The sequence below is a fragment of the Pinus tabuliformis genome, chromosome J (genome assembly GCF_031772625.1).
Source record: "Pinus tabuliformis cultivar Carrire ecotype Pingquan chromosome J, CPIR1, whole genome shotgun sequence".
NCBI classification, from domain to species: Eukaryota; Viridiplantae; Streptophyta; class Pinopsida; order Pinales; family Pinaceae; genus Pinus; species Pinus tabuliformis.
The window spans coordinates 984745070-984765538 of NC_142295.1; the positions used below are offsets into that span (position 1 = coordinate 984745070).

Below are 20469 nucleotides of genomic sequence, written 5' to 3' on the forward strand. Positions count from 1 at the left end.
TTGTTTTTGTAGCCCCAGAGAGCTACAGGATGGGCATGATTCTTGAGGAGGTCCACCTCTTCAATCATAACCTTGCTACGGGAGCCCGCAATATTTCAGTAGCAGGATGGATCAGTGGCAGATGGTGTAGTCAGATGCCAGAGTGACAGATGCAATGGCTAGTAGCAGTCAGATACTGGGCAGCACAGTGCAGAGTTGGTAGTAGTGCAGTTGGCATAGAGTAGACTCAACAGCAGTGTAGAGGCTTCAGTAACAGTGCAAAGACTAGCAGCAATCAGAGACTTGGGAGGTAGATGCATCATACTGATCACAATTGATTTAATATTTTGGATGCTTTTCAGTTGCAGTTGTTTCAGTTGCAGCAACAACGGATGGAAAGGGAGTTGCAGTGCAGATGCAGTGTTGGCAGCGGTTCAACAGCAACACAGATGCAGCATATATCAGAGTTGCATAGTAGCTGGTGAACAACGATGGTCAGACATCAGTAGCGTGATAGGAGGTGGCACAGAGACAGGGTGTTTCTTCAGTGGGTTGCAACGCTAGAACACATTCGTCACTAAGAGGGAGTGTTAGTTTTTGTAGCATCAGATGTGTTCTAGCCACGAAATTTGGTGGAGAGGCTAGAATACATATATTCTCCAAAACCCAAAAATCCTTATTCGAAATTCCACCTAGAGATGACTTAATTAAAATAATTAATTAGTTTTTAATATCTCCTAAGTCTAAACTTAGGAAATATGATTAATTAAAGGGTATTAATTAAGTCATGGTGAGAATCTTCTAGAAAAAGACTTGGATCGAGTTCTAGTTAATCCTAGCCATCGATTAAGTTTTAATCGTGGTCGTTGATGTCTCAACGAGAGATTATAAGAAGAAACTCAATGGGTCTTGGAGAAGTCACACCAACAATTCGATTTCACTGGCAAATCGATTTCCAGCGTAGCAACATTGAGTTGCCAGAGAGAGAGCTAGTGAGAGAGGGGCAGGGATAGTAAGGCCAGAGGAAGTTTTTCCAGTTGCATTGAGTGCACTGCAGAAAGACAGTAAGTGCCACAGAGAGGCAACACAGAGCCACATAGAGGCAACACAGTGCTTCAAAGGGGATTCCATATTTTGTTGGGGAGAAGTAGTGATTTAGTGCCAGAAGCCAGAGACATAGTTCGGAGGCTATGAGGATCCATATTCCAGACAACAGTTGATCAGATAATGAGAGTGAAAGCAATTCCGAGTTGTGAGGACGCAGTACTGTGTAGGCTAACACAATGATTGCGTAGAGGCAGCAAAGAGCAGCTTAACTTGAGTGAAGGTCAGTGTCAGATTGCTTGTGGGAGTGAGATTTTTCTCACTAGATTTATTGTCAGTCATTTCTTTGTATGAATTGCTAGATTTGAGCATCCATAGTCTTGTACTTAGATTTACTACTGCATAATATTAAAATCCTCAGCTACTGCACCGGTTTTCTTGAGTTGGGTTTTTCGGGGACGTAGTCCAAAAATAACTTTGTATTTGTGTGTGTGTGCATCTATTCTTCCAGCATTTTTATTTCTTCCGCAATATTTATTCTGTGAAGGTTGCAGTGTATTTGTTTCAATATTTGTTGTAGCACACAACAAATAATTTGTTTAAGTAAATTAACAAATAGAAGAAATAACATTAGTTGCTGCAATAGGATTCAGGGTTAGCCGAATTTTCATAGATCTTTGTCATCAAGTGGCGTCGTTTGATCAAACAATGTTCCAAGCTAGGACATACATGTTAGATTTTGGTAGCATTGGATAGGTGTTCTATTCTCAATTTGTGTCTAAGAGGCTAAGGAACATGAGATCTCCAAAACCCAGAAAAGATTTCGTAAGATAAGCTTGTGAAATGCCTTAATTAAATTAATTGATCAATAATTAAAAAATGCCTAAGTCTAACTTAGGAAAATTGATTAATTAATGAGAATTAATTAAGGATGATCGAGAATGCTCTAGAGACTCACACAGATTGAGTCTAAGATGATCTTAGTCGTTGATGAGGATCTAATCATGTCTGTTGAAGATCCAACGAGATATTGTAAGAGCAGATCGATGGGATGGAGATAGATATAGTTTTACATAGTTGTGTGAGAGAGAGCTTGACAGATCGAGCTACCCAATGCGTAGAAATTTAGCAAGGGAAGAGTTCGAGCCAGAGGGAGAGCATCAGAGAGAGGGAGCGGCAAAGAGAATTCCGGAGGAGTTTCCTAGCAATTTTCTAGTGCCAGAGAGGCAGGAAAAGGGAGGCCAAAATATTCTATAGAGAAAGTTGTCCAAGCAATGCGAGTTAGCCAGTCCAGCTGAGCGAGTTGCCAGGAAGGGTTTGTATCATTTGTCGGTGTTAATTTTCTTGGGGCTATATTGTTCTTTGCTTTAGATAATTGTATTAACGTACTTTTCATCCTTTATATCTTGCATTCCCATAACATCATAACCTCAGTAGCAATTATGTAGAAAGAACAATATCAACAACAATGCAGCAGAACATAAAGGAACAACAGAAGAAAAGCAAGCACACATAGAGACACCAGGATTTGGTCTAAGACTAGGGAAAAACCCCTCAAGGGGGAAAAACAAGAATTCAATTCTTCTACTTTTATTAGATGTTCATCAATTGTTCAGTTGAGATACAAAGTACAATTAAACATATTAGGCCTCCTAGGGCCAACCAGAAATATTAGCTATCATACATCCCTACCTTTGTCGAATTGATACATCGAGATCCTTGTTGTAACGAGGTCACTGTCATAACGGAGCAAAGCATTACTACTATCATCATGTAGAGACATAGGTGTGCTAAGTCACTTAAGTACATAAGGATTCCTACATTAAAGGCAATTCTACAAGTATAGGAATGACTTTTTATGTCACTGTCATGATGACAGTTACATAGACTGCTTTCTCACTTTCTTGATGATCACTATAATATGTCAAGAATATCATTAGCTGCCAACCTGAATATCACTGATATAGGGTTCCTTAGGGTCACTGTTCATATGTCCTTTAGAGCTGCCATCATATCATATGTGTCATAGAAGAGACAATCAGGAAAATCTTTGTCATTTGAATGTTTGAATCAGGATTACAAGCCTCCTTAGGGTTTCACTTTAGGGTTCCTGATGACAAGATCTCAACATATATCCTAGAAAGAATATGAACCATGATATTGAGAAAATACAAGGTTTTGATGCCATCAATCAAATCATAGATTGAAGACTTGCAACTGTAAGTCAATGCCATAGAGAAACATACCAAACAAATTGTATATTGAAGTCATACGAACTAGGTATAGAAGCCACAATTCTCAGAGAAGACATACCATACGAGTTGTATACTGTATGTAAACTTCCATCGTAGAGCCATACGTACTATAGGATACCATACAATAGTGCATACGAATTGTATAAGGATAACACACAACAATGCAATCCAAACTTTATATACGAACTGTGTACAAGTGCCATACAAACTGAGTGTTGAAGCCACAAAAATATTATACGAACTGAATGCAAACACCATACGAACTGTGTGCAAATGCCATACGAACTGAGTGCAAACATTATATGAACTGTGTCCTCACATACATACATATCGCAAGAGTAGTCATGAGAGAGTAGACATAAGAGTAGTGTCATGTAACCACAGTGTAGTCCTAAAGGCAATGCAAGATCGGTTTTGTGAATAGTCTTGTAATAGAGCAAGAGATGTTCTGCAATTTGAGTGAGAGAATCATCCTGTAATGAACCACGAGAAGTATAGTTCTGTAGCAAAATATAGTTCTGTGACAGAATGCGAGGCTCCTGTAGCCAAGCGAGAGTGAAGTAGAGCCTCAGATATGCGAGAGAGTGATGACCTCAAACCCTTGTGAAAATTTCAGAGCAATCCAAAGTGTGTGTGTTGGAGAATACCCCTTTGGGGTATTTATATTTGTTTCAAGGTGAGCCGACTGTTGAAATATGTAACTAGGTTTCGTCTTCATAATATTGTATATACTCTTGGGTTCGGGCTACCAAATTTAACAATCCCTCTTAGCTAGTTTGGGTTTTTAAAGCGCTTTATGCGCCAAGTGTCCCTCTTGCAAGTGGTATATTCATGATCAAGCCACCACAATGCTCCCTTGAAGTTGAATGCTAGACATTAAGTGTTCTCCTTTGACCAAAATATTGTTCCAACCTAGGGAATACCTCCATTGAGTATTTCCCTTTGTCTCTTGGCATGTTCCAAGCCTCCTCCAAGCTAGGACATACCTCCCAAGTATTTCCCTTTGTCTCTTAGCATGCTCCAATTCTCCTCCAAGCTAGGGCATTTTCTTTCCTTTATGCTCTTGACCTCCCATGTGTAGTGTGTTCATGTTCTAGGGATTTCTTCATTCTCATATCATTCATCAATGTGGTCCTAAAGAAGCCTCCATCAAGCTATAACTACTACTAATCTCCAAGGGTCTTTTGTTGTTCTTAGAGAGAGAAACGAGGCCTGTGAAAAAGGAAAAATGAGCCATAGATTTTCAAAGGGGTAGTAAAGATAAAATAAAGCTTACCTAGCATTCTAGTAGTCTTGTCTTGAACAACAATAAAAAATCCAAATGTTCTGGCAGTCATCCTGTGTATCTCCATTTGTATAGAAATATCCAAGTGTTTAAGCAAACTTGGCATCATTTGTTGAACATGTGAGAATAATCTATCCAAAACTTCATGATCAAATCTAAATCATGAGTAAGAGATTGTGGCTTGAGATAGAGCCTTGCAACATGAATGGGTTAATGGGGTATAATGTTCCATTGATCATCAATCAACTTCCATATGAATAATTATTTTCCATATCCCTCACCCTTCCTGTGCTCATAATAGGTATGAATAGCTTCCTTGGCCCTATTCATGGCCTCATACAAATTGCCCATTGCAGGCTTGTCCCCATCAACCAAGAAAAATACCTTCACCAAAGGTTCACTAATGACACATACCTCCACTCCTTTCCCACATGCCTCCACTCCTTCCCAAAAGTCTCCTAGTGGACTAGCCTAGGGATAGTTTTCCTATCGACTTTAGTGTTGAATTATAAAGGATGCCACTTATTTGAAATAAACATTCTCTTCACCTCCAACATACAAGTTAGGGGTGACTGAAGAGAGTTCAAGTTAGTGGCGAAATGTATCATGTGTGAACTTTCTCATCAAGCAAAGAAAGATGAATAACATATGGTTTAGTTAGATCCTTGGAGGTATATATGTTGCTTCATAAGATGGCTGAAACAATCTCAAGGATGGATTGTCAAAGGTGAAGTAAGTCTTTGGTGGTAACCAAGACATACTATAGGCAGAGTATGACATGGAAAGAGGAGTAGGTGTAGGTGGCTTGAGCTTTTGGATCTACTTTTTGTCAAGTGCAACAAAATTGGATTACAGTTGTAGACTCAATTATGAGCCTTTTCTAGTCATTATGTACTTGGTCTTGTATGTTGTAGCTAAGGGGGCTCCAAACTTGAATGTTTAGTATAACCAATTGCAAGATATGCTTTGTTAGCTTGGATTGAGCATGGGTATGACTTACATACTCTTTAGCTTTTTAATCAACATCTCCTATGATGCCTGCAATGCACTGCAATCCTATCTATGGGTAGCCATTGCTTCTACTTTTGCTCTAGATTAGTTTTCGTATACACTGTAGTGAACATAAGTTTGTTAAATAGGCTAGATTATGTAGGCTAGCATATTATAATTTACTAGTTATGATTAAATGTATAAGCTGCCTAATTAATAATTACCATATGTGGTGTATTTACAAACACATGTGAATTGTATTTTCAATTCATATCATTCATCTTTTATCTTTATTTGGAAATTTTCTTTGTAAGACTCTAATACCACTTGTAAGAGACACAAGTATAAATTATGCACAATAACAAATATTTCAAAGAGACATAAGAGATCAATGACATGATGGAAAGTATAATCCATGCATGTTTATAAATCTTTGTCACGACTCACGTGGTAATTATTAATTAACCTACCTATAGCAAATCAATACATCAGTGTTCCATGGTGACACATGCATTCTCCCCATGTTTCCCATGCACTCGGGATGGGAGGATGCCTAGGAAAATGTTTCCTCACATCCCCCTTTTGGGGAAACTCAGGGAGACATAGAGGAAAATGTCTCCTCAATGTGGAGGACGTGTTTCCGCAAAAGGGGTGCTTGTGGGTGTCCCCCCATCAAAAAGGGATGGGTGTCCGTGCTGAATTTTGCTTGAAAACAATAATTTAAGTGGGGAAGCCTAATATTCAATCCTAGGGTTTTGCCAATACCATATAATTAATGGTAATGTTAAATTCTTAAGGTAAAAGTGACATTCTCCTTTATATTTCATTTTCATCCTCCTTTATCTTTCATTTTCATCATTCTCCTTTATCTTACTTTTTCATCCTCTATATTTCATTTTCATCCTCCTTTATCTTTCATTTTCATCATTCTCCTTTATCCTACTTTTTCATCCTCCTCTATCTTTCATTTCCATCCTTAAATTTTTAATATTACCATTAATTGACTCAGGGTGTTTGAGAGTGGTTTTGACCTCATTGGATTTCATATGGAAAAAGTAGAATTTGAGATCCCACTCAAAATACAATGTATTTAATAGTTTTCAGGATTTCATGGTTGGGGAGATTGCAATGTTTTCATTGGATTCTATGATGTATGATGGTATGGAAGTAGGATTTAATCAAGAGCACCAAGCCCTCTATGTACCTTGATGTTGGTAGCATTGATTATTGAACTTCTTTGTCATGACCCTAGTAAAATTGTACCTATCACTCAAACAAAATCTCGACTTGACATGCTAAGTTTTTCTATCTTATTTTAATGCTTAGAGGGTGATATTGATGATTAGGATCCCAATATACACATTTTGATGATATCTAGGTATTTGTTGTAGTATGAACATTTTTGGATTATAGAGGCCATCTAGAGTCTCTTTGTTGATGTGTTTTTGATTCAAATATGGATTGCACTCTGTGCTATTTTGGTTATATGTACCCTTGATATATATATGAGAAACTTTGCATTTTTGTTTTTAATGGTTTGGAATCATATGGATGGATATGAATATTTATGGCTTTTTTTGTTTGTTTGTCTAGTTCACAATTTTGGGGTTTATCGGTTCAATCATGATCTAGTTCTGATAGCATTGGTTCATTGGCCGTGGTTCATTTTTTATTTTAACTTTTGAGTCTCGACTCTAGATATTAATAACCTTAGACCAAGTCTTTGACTTGTCACTTTTTACCATTTTTGAGTTTGAGTAGTTTCAATTTACTATTCCAATCTTTAGACTTTAATATCTACTATTTTTCCTAGTACTAATTAGATTCTAGAATAATGAATGATGAATTTAAATCAATGTATACAATATTTTACTATTTCTATTTCATTGAATCATTTATAATGTATGAATCAATGTATTTCATTATTGAATTTGAATCTGAATCATGTTTATATATATATATATATATATATTCCAATGTCCCTCATTCCTAATTTGGGGTTGCTCTTACACGCACCCCTATCTATCTCCCGGTTCCCTCATCCCCCTTCCCATAAACTTGGTGGAGCATTTCCATACATTTGATCATAATTACATTATTCCAAGTTATTTAATGAACTTCTGTTCATTACAAAGCTCTTGAGTTTCTACTACTAAAAAACTAATAAAATTTTGATTTTAATTAAAGAATATTTTTGTTTGAAGGAAGCATGCAATTGAGTTGTCCTTTTGTGCAGCATAAAGGGTATTCTTGTACATACCTGAATGACAAAATACGGTAATTTTGTTTATCATTAGTATGATAAGTTCTTTGTATCCAATTTTTGCCATATATATATGGATAAGTTATTTGTATCCAGAAAGATACTTATTTCATTCGATGACATGAACTCAAAGGGTGGTTTTGATGCACGAGTTACTTGTTCAGGAAGCTTTAGGGGCATACGATCTTGTTTTTGATGCATGAGTCTGTTAAGGAAGCTTTAGGGGCATACGATCTCGTTTTTTATGCATGATTTACTGTTCAGGAAGCTTTAGTGGCATACGATCTTGTTTTTGATGCTGTTTACACACCAAAAGTTACTAGACTCTTACGAGAAGCAGAAGAGGCTGGGGCTACTGTTGTAAGCGGGTTGGAAATGTTTATAAGGCAGGCCATGGGTCAATTTGAACTCTTTACTGGTACTCCAGGTAAAACATTTTAAGATATATGAACATAACTATTTTTCTATAGGATAGTTGCACCTAAAACTTCATGGTTTTCTAATGTAGATTTTTCAACTAAATGCAGCACCTGGGGTATTAATGCGGGAAATCGTTGCCAGACTGTAAGACATGCTTGGGCAGATTTTGGAGACATATGTAGCTGCGATTATTTGGAGCTTGTTGGTGCTACATTGCGTTTCAGTTCTGAAAGGTTCTTTGGAATGACATTGTCTTTTGGAAAAAAATTCTGTGCTCTATTGACATTTGTAGGTCATAATTCTTCTGGATAAAATTATTTGTTCTCATGATAAATTATGGGAGACGTATGAAGTGCCTAGTTGAAGCAGAAGTGGATCATATGTATTATATGTGGAAGTTATCTATGCTTTTGGGATCCTTTTAGCTAGGAGTGTTATAAAAGTGTTTTTTCACTTTACAAATAAAGTCTCTCAGGCATCTTGGCAACACTTTCAAGATACAAATACTAGAGCTGTGAGATAATGTTTAATATTTTAGTTGAATGAAACTGCTAGGTGATGCAAAATTGGCTAATAAAAGGTGTGTGGATGCTTATGAAATGTAATGCAATAAAATAAGGTGGTCTCATGATTCACGACATTTTGTTATCAATGTCAAGCTTGGGTGTTAGGGCGTTCACGCTGTGGTCATAGTTGCAAGTTGGCTCACCATGTGCTAGACATGTTTCCATTATGGCCTTAGTACAGCCGTCCACATTTTTGATGTTTTTTGGAGGTGGTTATTTTAATTGAGGATAAAATGCTTCCACCTAATTATTAATAAAACAAGTATGGACAGAGCATTTTATAAAACAATTGAAAAAATGGGTTGTTGAAAGTTGTTTCAACAAAAGAAACTGTACGAGCCTAGGGCTCTAGTAAAGCCAGAGCACACAATTTCCTCCCAGGATACAAAAAAACAATAGTCCATGCCTTAAAAGCTACTTAAACATAATAATAAAGGTCTAAAATAACGAAGGCCAGCTAATCATAATTAAGAGAGATAAATCATGCAGCGGCACATATTATTCTTCTGTCAGCAAGTGGATCATCGTGCGTTTGGAAATTCTTTTAGATCTATTCCCACAATCCATCGTTCACATTTGATAATTGATCAATGTTATTCAAAAGTACAGTTTCATGGTTGGAAGGGTCATCCTTTGGTCACCATGACTATTGTAGGTTAAATAAAGGAGCTTATGGAATGAACCATAATGGTAGATGGCCTTTTCCCTAGGTAGCTGAGACCATCCCCGAGGTAGCTGCAACACTATATAGGGTTTCTGGTTCTTCATTTCCTGTGATTATACTTTAATTGGGGCTAGAATTTTTCCAATCTTTGATTGCTTGGAATCTAATTCTACAATTTTGTATGAACTATAAATTTCTGTCTTAAGCCACAGATGATCTCTATGTACCTCCCTATCAAAAGTCGGTTGCATCCATGTCTCATCCTTTGTAGAAACCTTAACAGTGTTATATATGATGCATATTCTCAAATTGTCTGCTAGGACATGATCAAGTTCCTTTTCCTCGTTAGTTGTAACTATGGCATATTTTCTCCTCTCAATCTTTCATTGCCCCCATTTGATGACTTCATGATATTTCTTGTAATGATCAACCAATACTTTTGATTGCATCATTCTTGAATTTGTCTCTTCTTTTGTCCTATCGGTTATGATACATTACTCTAGAGTTCTTATTTTCTTGTGGTAAGAATGGATTATTTACCAAGTTCTTCCTTATCAATCACCTTGGTTATGTACCCTTGCTGTGAGGTGGATTTGCTGTAAACTCTGAACTATTGTGGGTACCACACCAAATGTTGCCAAATATAAGATATACTATAGTCATGACCCCCACCATTGGCCTAGGTGTAGGTCTAACAAAGCAATTTAGAAGAGAGTCAAACACATGCAAGGAAATCTAACTAGGTTTTTTCTCAAGTCCTTTATAGTGTTTTTGTTAACCAAAGCCCAATGAGGAATGTTGAAATTTCTAAGTTTATCTGTTAGAAATTTTATATGTATTTATTTGGTTTATTTCTACTACTTGTTAATTACGAACAAGTTATTTAAACATATAAACATCGAAATAAACACAATACAGTCTCAACCATCTACAGATAAACAGCTGAAAGAAATAGCAAACACACAAGTGACATCGTTATTTTTGGACAAATCGTCCCCAGAAAAATCCAATGCGAGAAAACAAGTGCAACAATTCTGAGGGTTGTATTATTATGCAGATATCCTTGAGTACAACTGGGTGCCAAACTGGCTCACCTGATAGAGAAAAATAACCGACAGTGATACCCCTCTATTCGGAAGTAGGTATTCAGAAAACTTGCCCCACGAAACCCTCTCTAGCAACACTGAAGCACTGCATCAGCCCTTTTGGCCTCTGTGTCAGCCTCAGAACCCTCTGCGTCAACCCTCTGAGGCACTGCGCAACCTTTGGGACCCTATGCGTCACTCCTGCTGCCTTCTGCATGGATGATGCAGGCCCTCTGGCCTCTGCGTTGTCTCTGTTGGACTCTGCGTGGCCTGCTCTGGCTTCTGCGTCTACCTCTCTACCTCTGCGCTGGTCTCTCGACACTATCGCTGCATCTCTGTCTAGTACTCACTGCCCCTCGCTGCTGATCACTGATTCGACTTTACTTAGCAACCCCGCTCTAGTAAATCGAATCACTGATCACCCTGGTGTTTTCTCCAACTGACCCTCAAGCCTCCTCTTATACTTTCCATGTTGGTCCTTCAACGGCCGAGGTTACATCTCTAATCAACGGCTAAGATTAGATTTGGCTTGATCCATGACTTTTGGAACCTTCTAACCTAGTTTTATATTAATACACATTAATATTTTATTTTTTCCTAAGTTTAGACTTAGGAACTTCATTAAAAATATTAATTATTTTAATATCTCCTAAACCGGGAAGAATCCGCCCAAACCATTTCTGAGTTTTGAGATCTCATGTGCTTTAGCCTCTCCACCAATTTTCATGGCTAGAGCACATCCGATGCTACCCCAAATCAACACTCCCTCTTAGCGATTACTGTGCTCTAGTAATACTCCACATTGAGTATCACCCTAATTATATGGCATCGGTTCCTGTGCTAATGCTAGGCCTCCCCGCCCAACATCCTCTGCACTATTGCATCCTGTACTACTACCCATGGCTCTGCCACTACCACTACTACATCCATACGATAGCTCCCTCTGCATTCATGCTACTGCTGGTCCTTTCTCCCAACACTGCATCTGCACTGCAACCCATTCTCATCATGTTGCATCGTGCTACTGCCAATTGCTACTGCACTGCAACCCATTCTCATCATGTTGCATCGTGCTACTGCCAATTGCTATTGCATTGCAACTTAGTTACTGAGAATTAAGTAACTGATCCACCCAACTATTGACATCCTTGTCAGGCTAGAAACACTCCCGATGCTGAAGCTCTCTCTGCCACTAATAAGTGCTCCCTCTACTGCCTTGTGCTGCTTCAACAACTCCATGCGTCCCGCACCACTGCAAACCTTTATGTGCCATCATGCACTGTTGCAACACTCTTCGTGCCTCTCGCACTGCTGCAGCCTGCTAGTCTCGCGCTGTCCGGGGACTCCTGCACTGTAGCACTCTCTGTCGCTTCATACGCATATGTTTCTACCTACATCTGCCAGTCCTACTATTCTCTCCTCGAGGCTCCCTTAGAAAGGTATAATCCTTGAGGTTGGGTACCTCAAGGATCTTGCCCCTCATCGCCTGTAGTTTTCTTGACTATAGTTCGATGTCACCCCGCCTCTTCTCTAGAGGTACATGAGCATTCATGGCACAATCGCCATCCTCTTCTACCTCTTTTTCGGCCTTCGTTGGCACTGCCTTGGAGTCAGACGTCTCTCCCTTGTTCTTCTTCCTCGGACATTGGTTCGCATAATGACCCAGTTCCTCACAGTTGAAGCACTTGACCTTGTAGAGGTCCTTTTTCTTCCTCTTCTCTTGCTTTCTCGCAGATGCCAGGGCCGTATCCTCTTCTTCTTCCTTCTTGATCCAGACTCCTTTGCTGCTACTTCCCATTTTTCTCAGTTGTCTAATCTCTTCTTGGCAAAGAGCCGTCCACAATTCTTCCCAATCTAGAAGATTCACCCTGCCTAGAATGCTCTGGACAAATTACTCCCACTCCTCGGAGACTGCATTTAGAGCGGTCCTCACCAACATCTCCTCATCCGGTGTGGCCCCTATGGAAGTCAGTTGGTCCCAGATCTCCTTCAATCTCTCGAGGAAGTGATCTATCTGCTGCCCCTTTTGCATCTGGTATGACCGCAAATGATTCTCAAGTAACATCTTCCTCTACACGGAAGTATGTTGTTACAACTTCTTCAAGGTGTCCCACATTTCCTTTGTCGTCTCCTTCTCGACAATATGTTGGACCACATGATCCTTGACCCCATCAAGGATGATGCATTTTGCATGGCCATTGCTTCCTCGTACTTCTCATTATTAGCTGGGTCAAATGGGATTGCCACTATTCTCAAGGCGAAGGCCTTGATGCGATGTCTATCTAGAATGGACAGGATCCTGGCCTTTTAGACCACAAAGTTGGATGCCCCGTCTAGCCTGTCCTGATCCTTCATCCCATTCATGGCCATATCTCTGCTCTTCTTGTCGACTCCTCTGAATCTCTCTACTTCCCTCCGGAAGTTCTCTCTTCAACTCCTGTTGAGTCTCTCTACTTCCCGCTGGAAGTTTTTTGCTAGACTCCCTTTGAGTCTTGATTTCCCTTCTAGAAATCCTCCCGCCAATCGTCAAGTCACACCTCTCCGATATTTTATGCACCTGCAACACCGATCTGGATTCCTTGGCTAGAAATCTGCCTCGGTAGCGAATCTCTCTACCTTGGTTTAGCCCTGGTAGGTATTGTTTTGCCCACATCGTCCCACTAGCTTCACTGCCCACAAATTGCCCACAGCTTCCTATGCCCCAACAACTGAAGGACTGAGCCTCTAGGCTCTGCGCAATCCCGAAACTGGCAAAAATGCCTCCCCAGCCAACTGCGTCAACCCTCCTGCTCGCTGCGTGGCTCTGCATGAGACCCTTTCTGCCATCCTCAGCCTTTGCGTTGGCCTGTCTCTGGCCCAGATTGATGACGCAGTCCCTCTACGTCAATCCTTCTTCTGTCGCTTTCTGCAATGAATGGCTTCTGTCGCTCGGGACAATTGTTTTCTACTGCAAATGCTCTGCTTCAGTTGATGCCTTTAGCTCTCTTGTGATTTGCAACCACGCTCTGATACCATGCTGAAATTTCTAAGTCTATCCATTAGAAATTTTATCTGTATTATTCTAGTTTATTTCTCCTACTTGTTAATTACGAACAAGTTATTTAAACATATAAACATCGAAATAAACACAATACAATTTCAACCATCCACAGATCAACAGTTGAAATAAATAGCAAACACACAAGTGACACCGTTATTTTTGGACAACTCATCCCCGGAAAAACACAATGTGGGAAAATCGGTGCAACAATTTAGAGGGTTGTATTATTATGCAATATATCCTTGAGTACAATTGGGTGCCAAACTGGCTCACATAACAGAGAAAAATAACCGAAAATAATACTTCTCTATTCAGAAGCAGGTATTCAAAAAACTTTCCCAATGAAACCCTCTCCAGCAACACTGAAGCACTGCGTCAGCCCTCCTGGCCTCTGCGTCAGCCTTAGAGCCCTCTGTGTCAGCCCTTTGAGGCACTGCGCAACCTCTGGGACCCTTTGGGTCACTCTTGTTGCCTTCTGCGTGGATGACGCAGGCCCTTTGGCCTCTGCGTTGTCTCTGTTGGGCTTTGCGTGCCCTGCTCTGGCTTCTGCGTCTGCCTCTCTTCCTTTGCGCTGGTCTCTCGGCACTATCTCTGCCTCTCTATCCAGTACCCACTGCCCCTCGCACCTGATCATTGATTCGACTTTACTTAGCAACCTCGCTCTAGTTTATTGAATGACTGATCACTCTGGTGTTTTCTCCAACTGACCCTCAAGCCTCCTCTTATACTTTTCTTGTTGGTCCTTCAACAATTGAGATTATATCTCTAATCAACGACTATAATTAGTTTTGGCTTGATCCATGACTTTTGGAACCTGCTAATCCAGTTTTATATTAATACCCATTAATATTTTATTTTTCCTAAGTTTCGATTTAGGAACTCTATTAAAAATATTAATTATTTTAATATCTCCTAAACTGGGAAGAATCTGCCCAAACCATTTCTGGGTCTTGGAGATCTCATGTGCTTTAGCCTCTCTACCAATTTTCATGGCTATAGCACATCCGCTGCTACCCCAAATCAACAAGGAATACTGATCATATATGCATAGTGAAACAAAACCGATATGATTCTTTTCCATTACCTTAATTAGAACAAAAAGTGTCTCTATACCCTTTAGCCATTTATCACTATTGATAATGAGACCTCACCTTGGAAACCATAATTTGATAACCGACTTACCCATTTCAGATAACTTAATTGTTCTTAAATTCCTTTCACTTAATTATCAATCGGAATTGTAATCTTGTGATGTGTTTCTGCTATCTATGCAGGGTTTAGTTATCTCTAAGAGTTAATTACTTAATGACAATTTTGAAAACAATTGAATAAAATGCTACAAGAGTTAATCAAATTTGTCATCTACAAAGTTACTTGGTTTAACATCCCATTACAATTTTTAACTATTTAATATGAATGATGATTTTTATAATAACAACAAATTAATTTTCTTTAATTACAAACCATACATCAACATTCCTGTAGCTTTGATAAAAGCATCAAACAATATTGAAATCAGCAAATTGTGAACATTAATCAAATCAATCTATAAAATATAAATATAGTAAATTATTTAAGCATCGAATCAAAACTACAACATGAATCAATAACTAATTAAAATTAACTAAGAAACAAGTATCCTCACATGGGGGGCCCTCTTGGCTTAGGGTTTGTTGCAAGAAATGTCACAGACTTAATACATTTCTTCAAAATTGAAACATATGAAAGGTACAAATCACTGTGTTTATATTAACTTCAAGAAACAAATTGCAAAGTTTCAACAATATCAAAAAACGATTTCTTATATAGATCAATTGGCATCGACATTTAACAATACTATTTGTATAACATCTAGGTTCCTTCTGAAGTGATTTGTCAATATCACTATCAGCCCTGAGTGTACGGATTTACAAACTTAACACAACTGTAGAATAGGTATTTCTAAAATTGAAAAATATGATTCTTATTCACCTTGGTAGTCATAGGTTATCGTTCCCTCTATTACGAACTTAATGACTAGTTGCATAGAATCTATAGATCAATATTCAAGATGATTCTAAAATTGGATTTGTGTTGATGTGGTCAAACATGTCATAAAGTTCTCGTTGACCTGGACTTTTATTGATTTTTGTTGCTGATCGGTTTACTCTAGAACTTAGCTGACGAACACATATTCATCTCCATATCATTTGTGATCTCCTCCAAGTTGTGGTTTCTCCTTTGGATACTTGCAACCTTAGAATATGATAAATCTATCACAAACTCTACTACATAATACATAGTGTGAAAATTCCTGAATCTAACACATTAGAAACCCCTATTGCAATATCTGGTTTATTATCTCCTACTCGTTATTTACATTAACATGCTATTTAATAATATAAACATCGAAAGAAACACAATTGCAGCATTCACAAACATATAGATCAATGACTGAAACAAACCGAGACAACACAAGGGACACCATTATTTTTGGATAATCGTCCCCGGAAAAACCCAATGCGGGAAAACGGTGCAACATATAGAAGGTTTTATTATTAAGCATATTTTGAATACAACTAGGGTGCCAGAAGTGGCTCACTCTTCAGAGAATATCCTTGGCAGCAATACCTCTCTCTGGAGATAGATACTCCGGCAAATCAACAGCCAGATGAACAACCCCACAATGACTCTGACTGTTCCTTGTGCTGGACATCGAAAGCTGCTCCAAGCACTCCTCTGGAATTGCGTCACCCTATCTTGGCTAATCTGATCCCAGTCTATCCCACTGGATCACCTCAGCATAGCCTTTGAAGCACTTTGCGTCCACTACATCAGCCTCTATGGCTTTTGTGTTAGCCTTTTGGCCCTCTGCGTCCTCTAGTTGGCCTCCCTAGCCTCTGCGTCAACCTTCCTAGGCTCTGCGCTGCCTCTTCCGACACTCTGTTCCCTCTCTAATATGTATTCCTCGGCCTCCTGCCGAGCTTCCCCTCACTGCAACTAATCACTTGTTCGATTTTCTCAGCAAACCTCGACCCAGAAAATCGAACTAAGTGATCTCTCTTGATGTCTTAATGTGTCTCCAACTGACCCTCAAGACTCCTCTTATACTTTTCCTGTTGAAGATTCAATGGCCGAGATTAAGTCCCTAATCAACGGCTAAGATTAGATCTGGCTTGATCCTCTTTATTTAGAACTTTCTCACCCATATTATAATACACATTAATATTTTAATTTTCCTAAGTTTAGACTTAGGAACCCCATTAAAAATATTAATTATTTGAATATCTCTCCATTCGGGTGGAATTTCCACAAATGATTTCTGGGTCTTGGAGATCTCATGTGCCTTAGCCTCTCCACCAATTTTTATGGCTGGAGCACATTCGATGCTACCAAAAATCAACACTCCCTCTTAGCAAGGAATGTGCTCTAGTAATGCTTCACCTACTGAAATGTCACATTGATCCTCCGCATCGGTACCTGTGCTGATGCTTGGCCTGTTGCCTTACATCCACTGCACTATTGCTCCCTATACCATTGTCCATGACACTGCCACTGTCATTGCTACATCTGTATTGCATCTCCCTCTCAAAAAGCTGCATCATTCTACCTATAGCACTGCCACTACTAACCGCTGCACTGCAACTCAGTTACCGAGAAGTAAGTAACTGACTTCACCCAAATACTGACATCCCAATCATTCTAGAAGCCTTGTGATGCTGAAATTATCTTAGCTTCTATCCTGTGCTCCCTCTGCTGCCACTGCAAACACCTTTGTGCCTCTCCCGTTGTTGCAACCTTAATTGCACTGCTACAAAATTCTGCACTCTAGCACTGCCTTGCTGCGCCATCACACCTTGCTCCACCCGACACCTATCATCATGCTATTGTCGTTAAGGGCTCCTGTAGCCGGATATGATCCAAGAGTTTGGGTACCTCAAGGATCATGCCCGTGCATGTACTCCTCTCGACTACAACTCTATGTCTCCTACCTCTTCTCTAGAGGTGCATGAGCATTCATGACACAATCATCATCAGTCTCAACATCCTTCTCCACCTTTGCTAGAGCTGCCTTTGAGTCAGAATCTTATCCCTTGCCTTTCTTCCTGGGGCACTGAGATGCATAGTGTCCCAGCTCCCCACAATTGAAGCACTTGACCTTGGAGATGTCCTTCTTCCTCTTCCCTTGTTGCCTCGTAGATGTTAGAGCCGCATCCTCCTCCTCTTTCTTGGCTCGAACTCCCTTACCACTACTCCTCACCTTGGTAAACCTCCCAATCTCTTCTTGTCGAAGAGCTGCCCACATCCCCTCCCAACTATGGGGAGTTGCTCTGCCCAAAATGCTTTGGACAAACGTCTCCCAGTCCTTGGAGACTGCATTCAGAGCAGTCTTGACCATAAACTCTGGATCCGGTGTAGACCCCACAGAAGTAAGTTGGTTGTGAATTCCTTGCAACCTGAGGAGGAAGTGATCTATCTCCTCTCCTTTCTACATCTCAACTAATTCTCCAATAACATCTTCCGCTACACAGACGAGCCCTGGTACAAGGTGGTCAAGGTCTCCCACATTTTTCTTGTTGTGTTCTTCTTAGCAATATGTGGTATGAAATGATCCTTGACCTTTTCTAAAATCATGCATTTCACCTTTGCTTGGGCCTCCTCATACTTCTCCCATCTAGGTCAACTGGGGTAGCTACGGTTCTCAAGGCATGGTCCTTGATGCGATGTTTATCCAGGATTGTTAGGATCCTGGCCTTCTAGATGACAAAATTGGATGCCTCGTCCAATCTGTCATGATCCCTCAATCTATTCACTTCCATCTCTGCTCCTCTCCTAGATTCCCTCTGAGTCTTGACTCCCCTCTTGGAAATCCTCCTACCAACTGTCGAATCACTCCTCTCTAATCCCCCTTTGTTGCTGTAACTCAGATCTGGATTTCTTGGCTAGAAATCTGTCGAGGTAGTGCTTCCCTCTACTTTGGTTTCGTCTCCTTCGACACTGTTCTGTACAGACAAAAACAACGTCCCACCAGCTCCTCAAATCACAATCTGCACAGCTCCTTTAGCCCCCCTACAATTGAAGAATCTGAGCCCTTTCTGGCTCTGTGCAATCACAGTGATAGCTGGATCAGCTCCTCCTGGCCTCAACATCGATCCTTCCTAGCTGAGAAAGATGACTGGGCATTGCATAGACCTAATCTGCCCCCCTTGCCTCTGCGTTGGCTTTGTTTTCTAGCTCAGAATGTTGACGCGGGCTCTGTGTGAGCCTTTGCATCACCCTCTTAGCACTACGTCACTCCTCTTGCCTCTTCAGCTCTGGAACAACGCTGTCTCTCGAGACAGTTGCTTCTCTACTGCAAATCCTCATATTTCTTCTGTTGGTGTCTTCAATCCTCCTTGATCTCCAATCGCTCTGATACCATGTGAAAATTCCTGAATCTAACACATCAGAAACCCCTACTACAATATCTGGTTTATTATCTCCTACTTGTTATTTACATTAACAAGTTATTTAATAATATAAACATCGAAATAAACACAATTGTAGCCTTCACAAACATACAGATCAACAACTAAAATAAATTGAGACAACACAAGGGACACCATTATTTTTGGACAATCGTCCCTGGAAAAACCCAATGCGGGAAAACCAATGCGACATATAGAGGGTTTTATTATTAAGCAGATTCTGAATATAACTAAGGTGCCATAATTGTATCACCCTTCAGAGAATATCCTTGGCAGCAATACCTCTCTCCAGAGACATATTCCGGCAAATCAACAGCCAGATGAACAACCCCACATTGACTCTGACTGTTCCTTGTGCTGGACTGCGAAAGTTGCTCCAAGCACTCCTCTAGAACTGTGTCACCCTCTCTAGAATTGCGTCACCCTCTCCTGGCTAATCTGCTCTCAGTTTGTCCCACTGGATCACCTTAGCACGGCCTTTGAAGCTCTCTGTGTCCACTACGTCAGCCTCTACGACTTATGCGTCAACCTTTTGGCCCTCTGCATCCTCTTTGCTGACCTCCCTAGCCTCTGCGTCAACCCTTGCTGCCTCTGCGTCAGCCTTCCTAGGCTCTACGCCGCCTCTTCTGACATTGTTGCCTCTCTGATATGTATTCCTCGACCTCCTGCCGAGCTTCCCCTCACTGCAGTTGATCACTTGTTCGATTTCCTCAGCAAACCTCGCCCCAAAAAATCGAACTGACTGATCTCTCTTGGTGTCTTGATGTGTCTCCAACCGACCCTCAAGCCACCTCTTATACTTTTCTCATTGACGATTCAACGACTGAAATTAAGTCCCTAATCAACGACCAAGATTAGATCTGGCTTGATCCTCGTTATTTCAAACTTTCTCACTCACATTATATTAATACACATTAATATTTTAATTTTCGTAAGTTTAGACTTAGGAACCCCATTAAAAATATTAATTATTTTAATACCTCTCCATCGGGTTGGAATTTCCCCAAACAATTTCTAGGACATGGAGGTCTCATGTGCCTTAGCCTCTCCACCAATTTTCATGGCTAGAGCACATTCGATGCTACCAAAAAGCAACACAGTTGCTACATAATCTATTATTCTTGTAGCAACTTATTAGTAAAATGATTTATAACCTATATTGCTAATTAAAAGAGCAAAAATGCATTAAAATAGACAATGTTGTGGAAAAATATTGAGAGGGAGGGAGGTGAATCAATATTTTAAACTCGGACTGTAAAATTTTATTTTCATATTTTGATTTCCATACGTTACTCTCATTCATGCAACCAACATATGTATGCGACTTTAGGAAAGGCAAACAACGTATATCCAGTTAACCAAATTTTCATATATCTCATCATCATTTTGTCTTTAACAAGTGCGTCATTACTTCATTATTTATTAATTAAA

General features: G+C 39.8%; 1 protein-coding gene across 3 annotated transcripts in view; it reads left to right on the forward strand.

The window, feature by feature from the left end:
- Positions 1-8815, forward strand: part of LOC149230157 (bifunctional 3-dehydroquinate dehydratase/shikimate dehydrogenase, chloroplastic-like) — a 178203-nt gene extending 169388 nt beyond the window's left edge. For all 3 annotated transcript variants that reach the window (XM_089378872.1, XM_089378870.1, XM_089378871.1), the window contains 2 exons: positions 8081-8243; positions 8344-8815. In XM_089378872.1, coding sequence (XP_089234998.1) covers positions 8081-8243; positions 8344-8384 — 204 coding nt within the window. In that variant the 3' untranslated portion in view covers positions 8385-8815. The remainder of the gene's footprint in view (positions 1-8080; positions 8244-8343) is intronic.
- The last annotated feature ends 11654 nt before the right edge of the window (positions 8816-20469 follow it).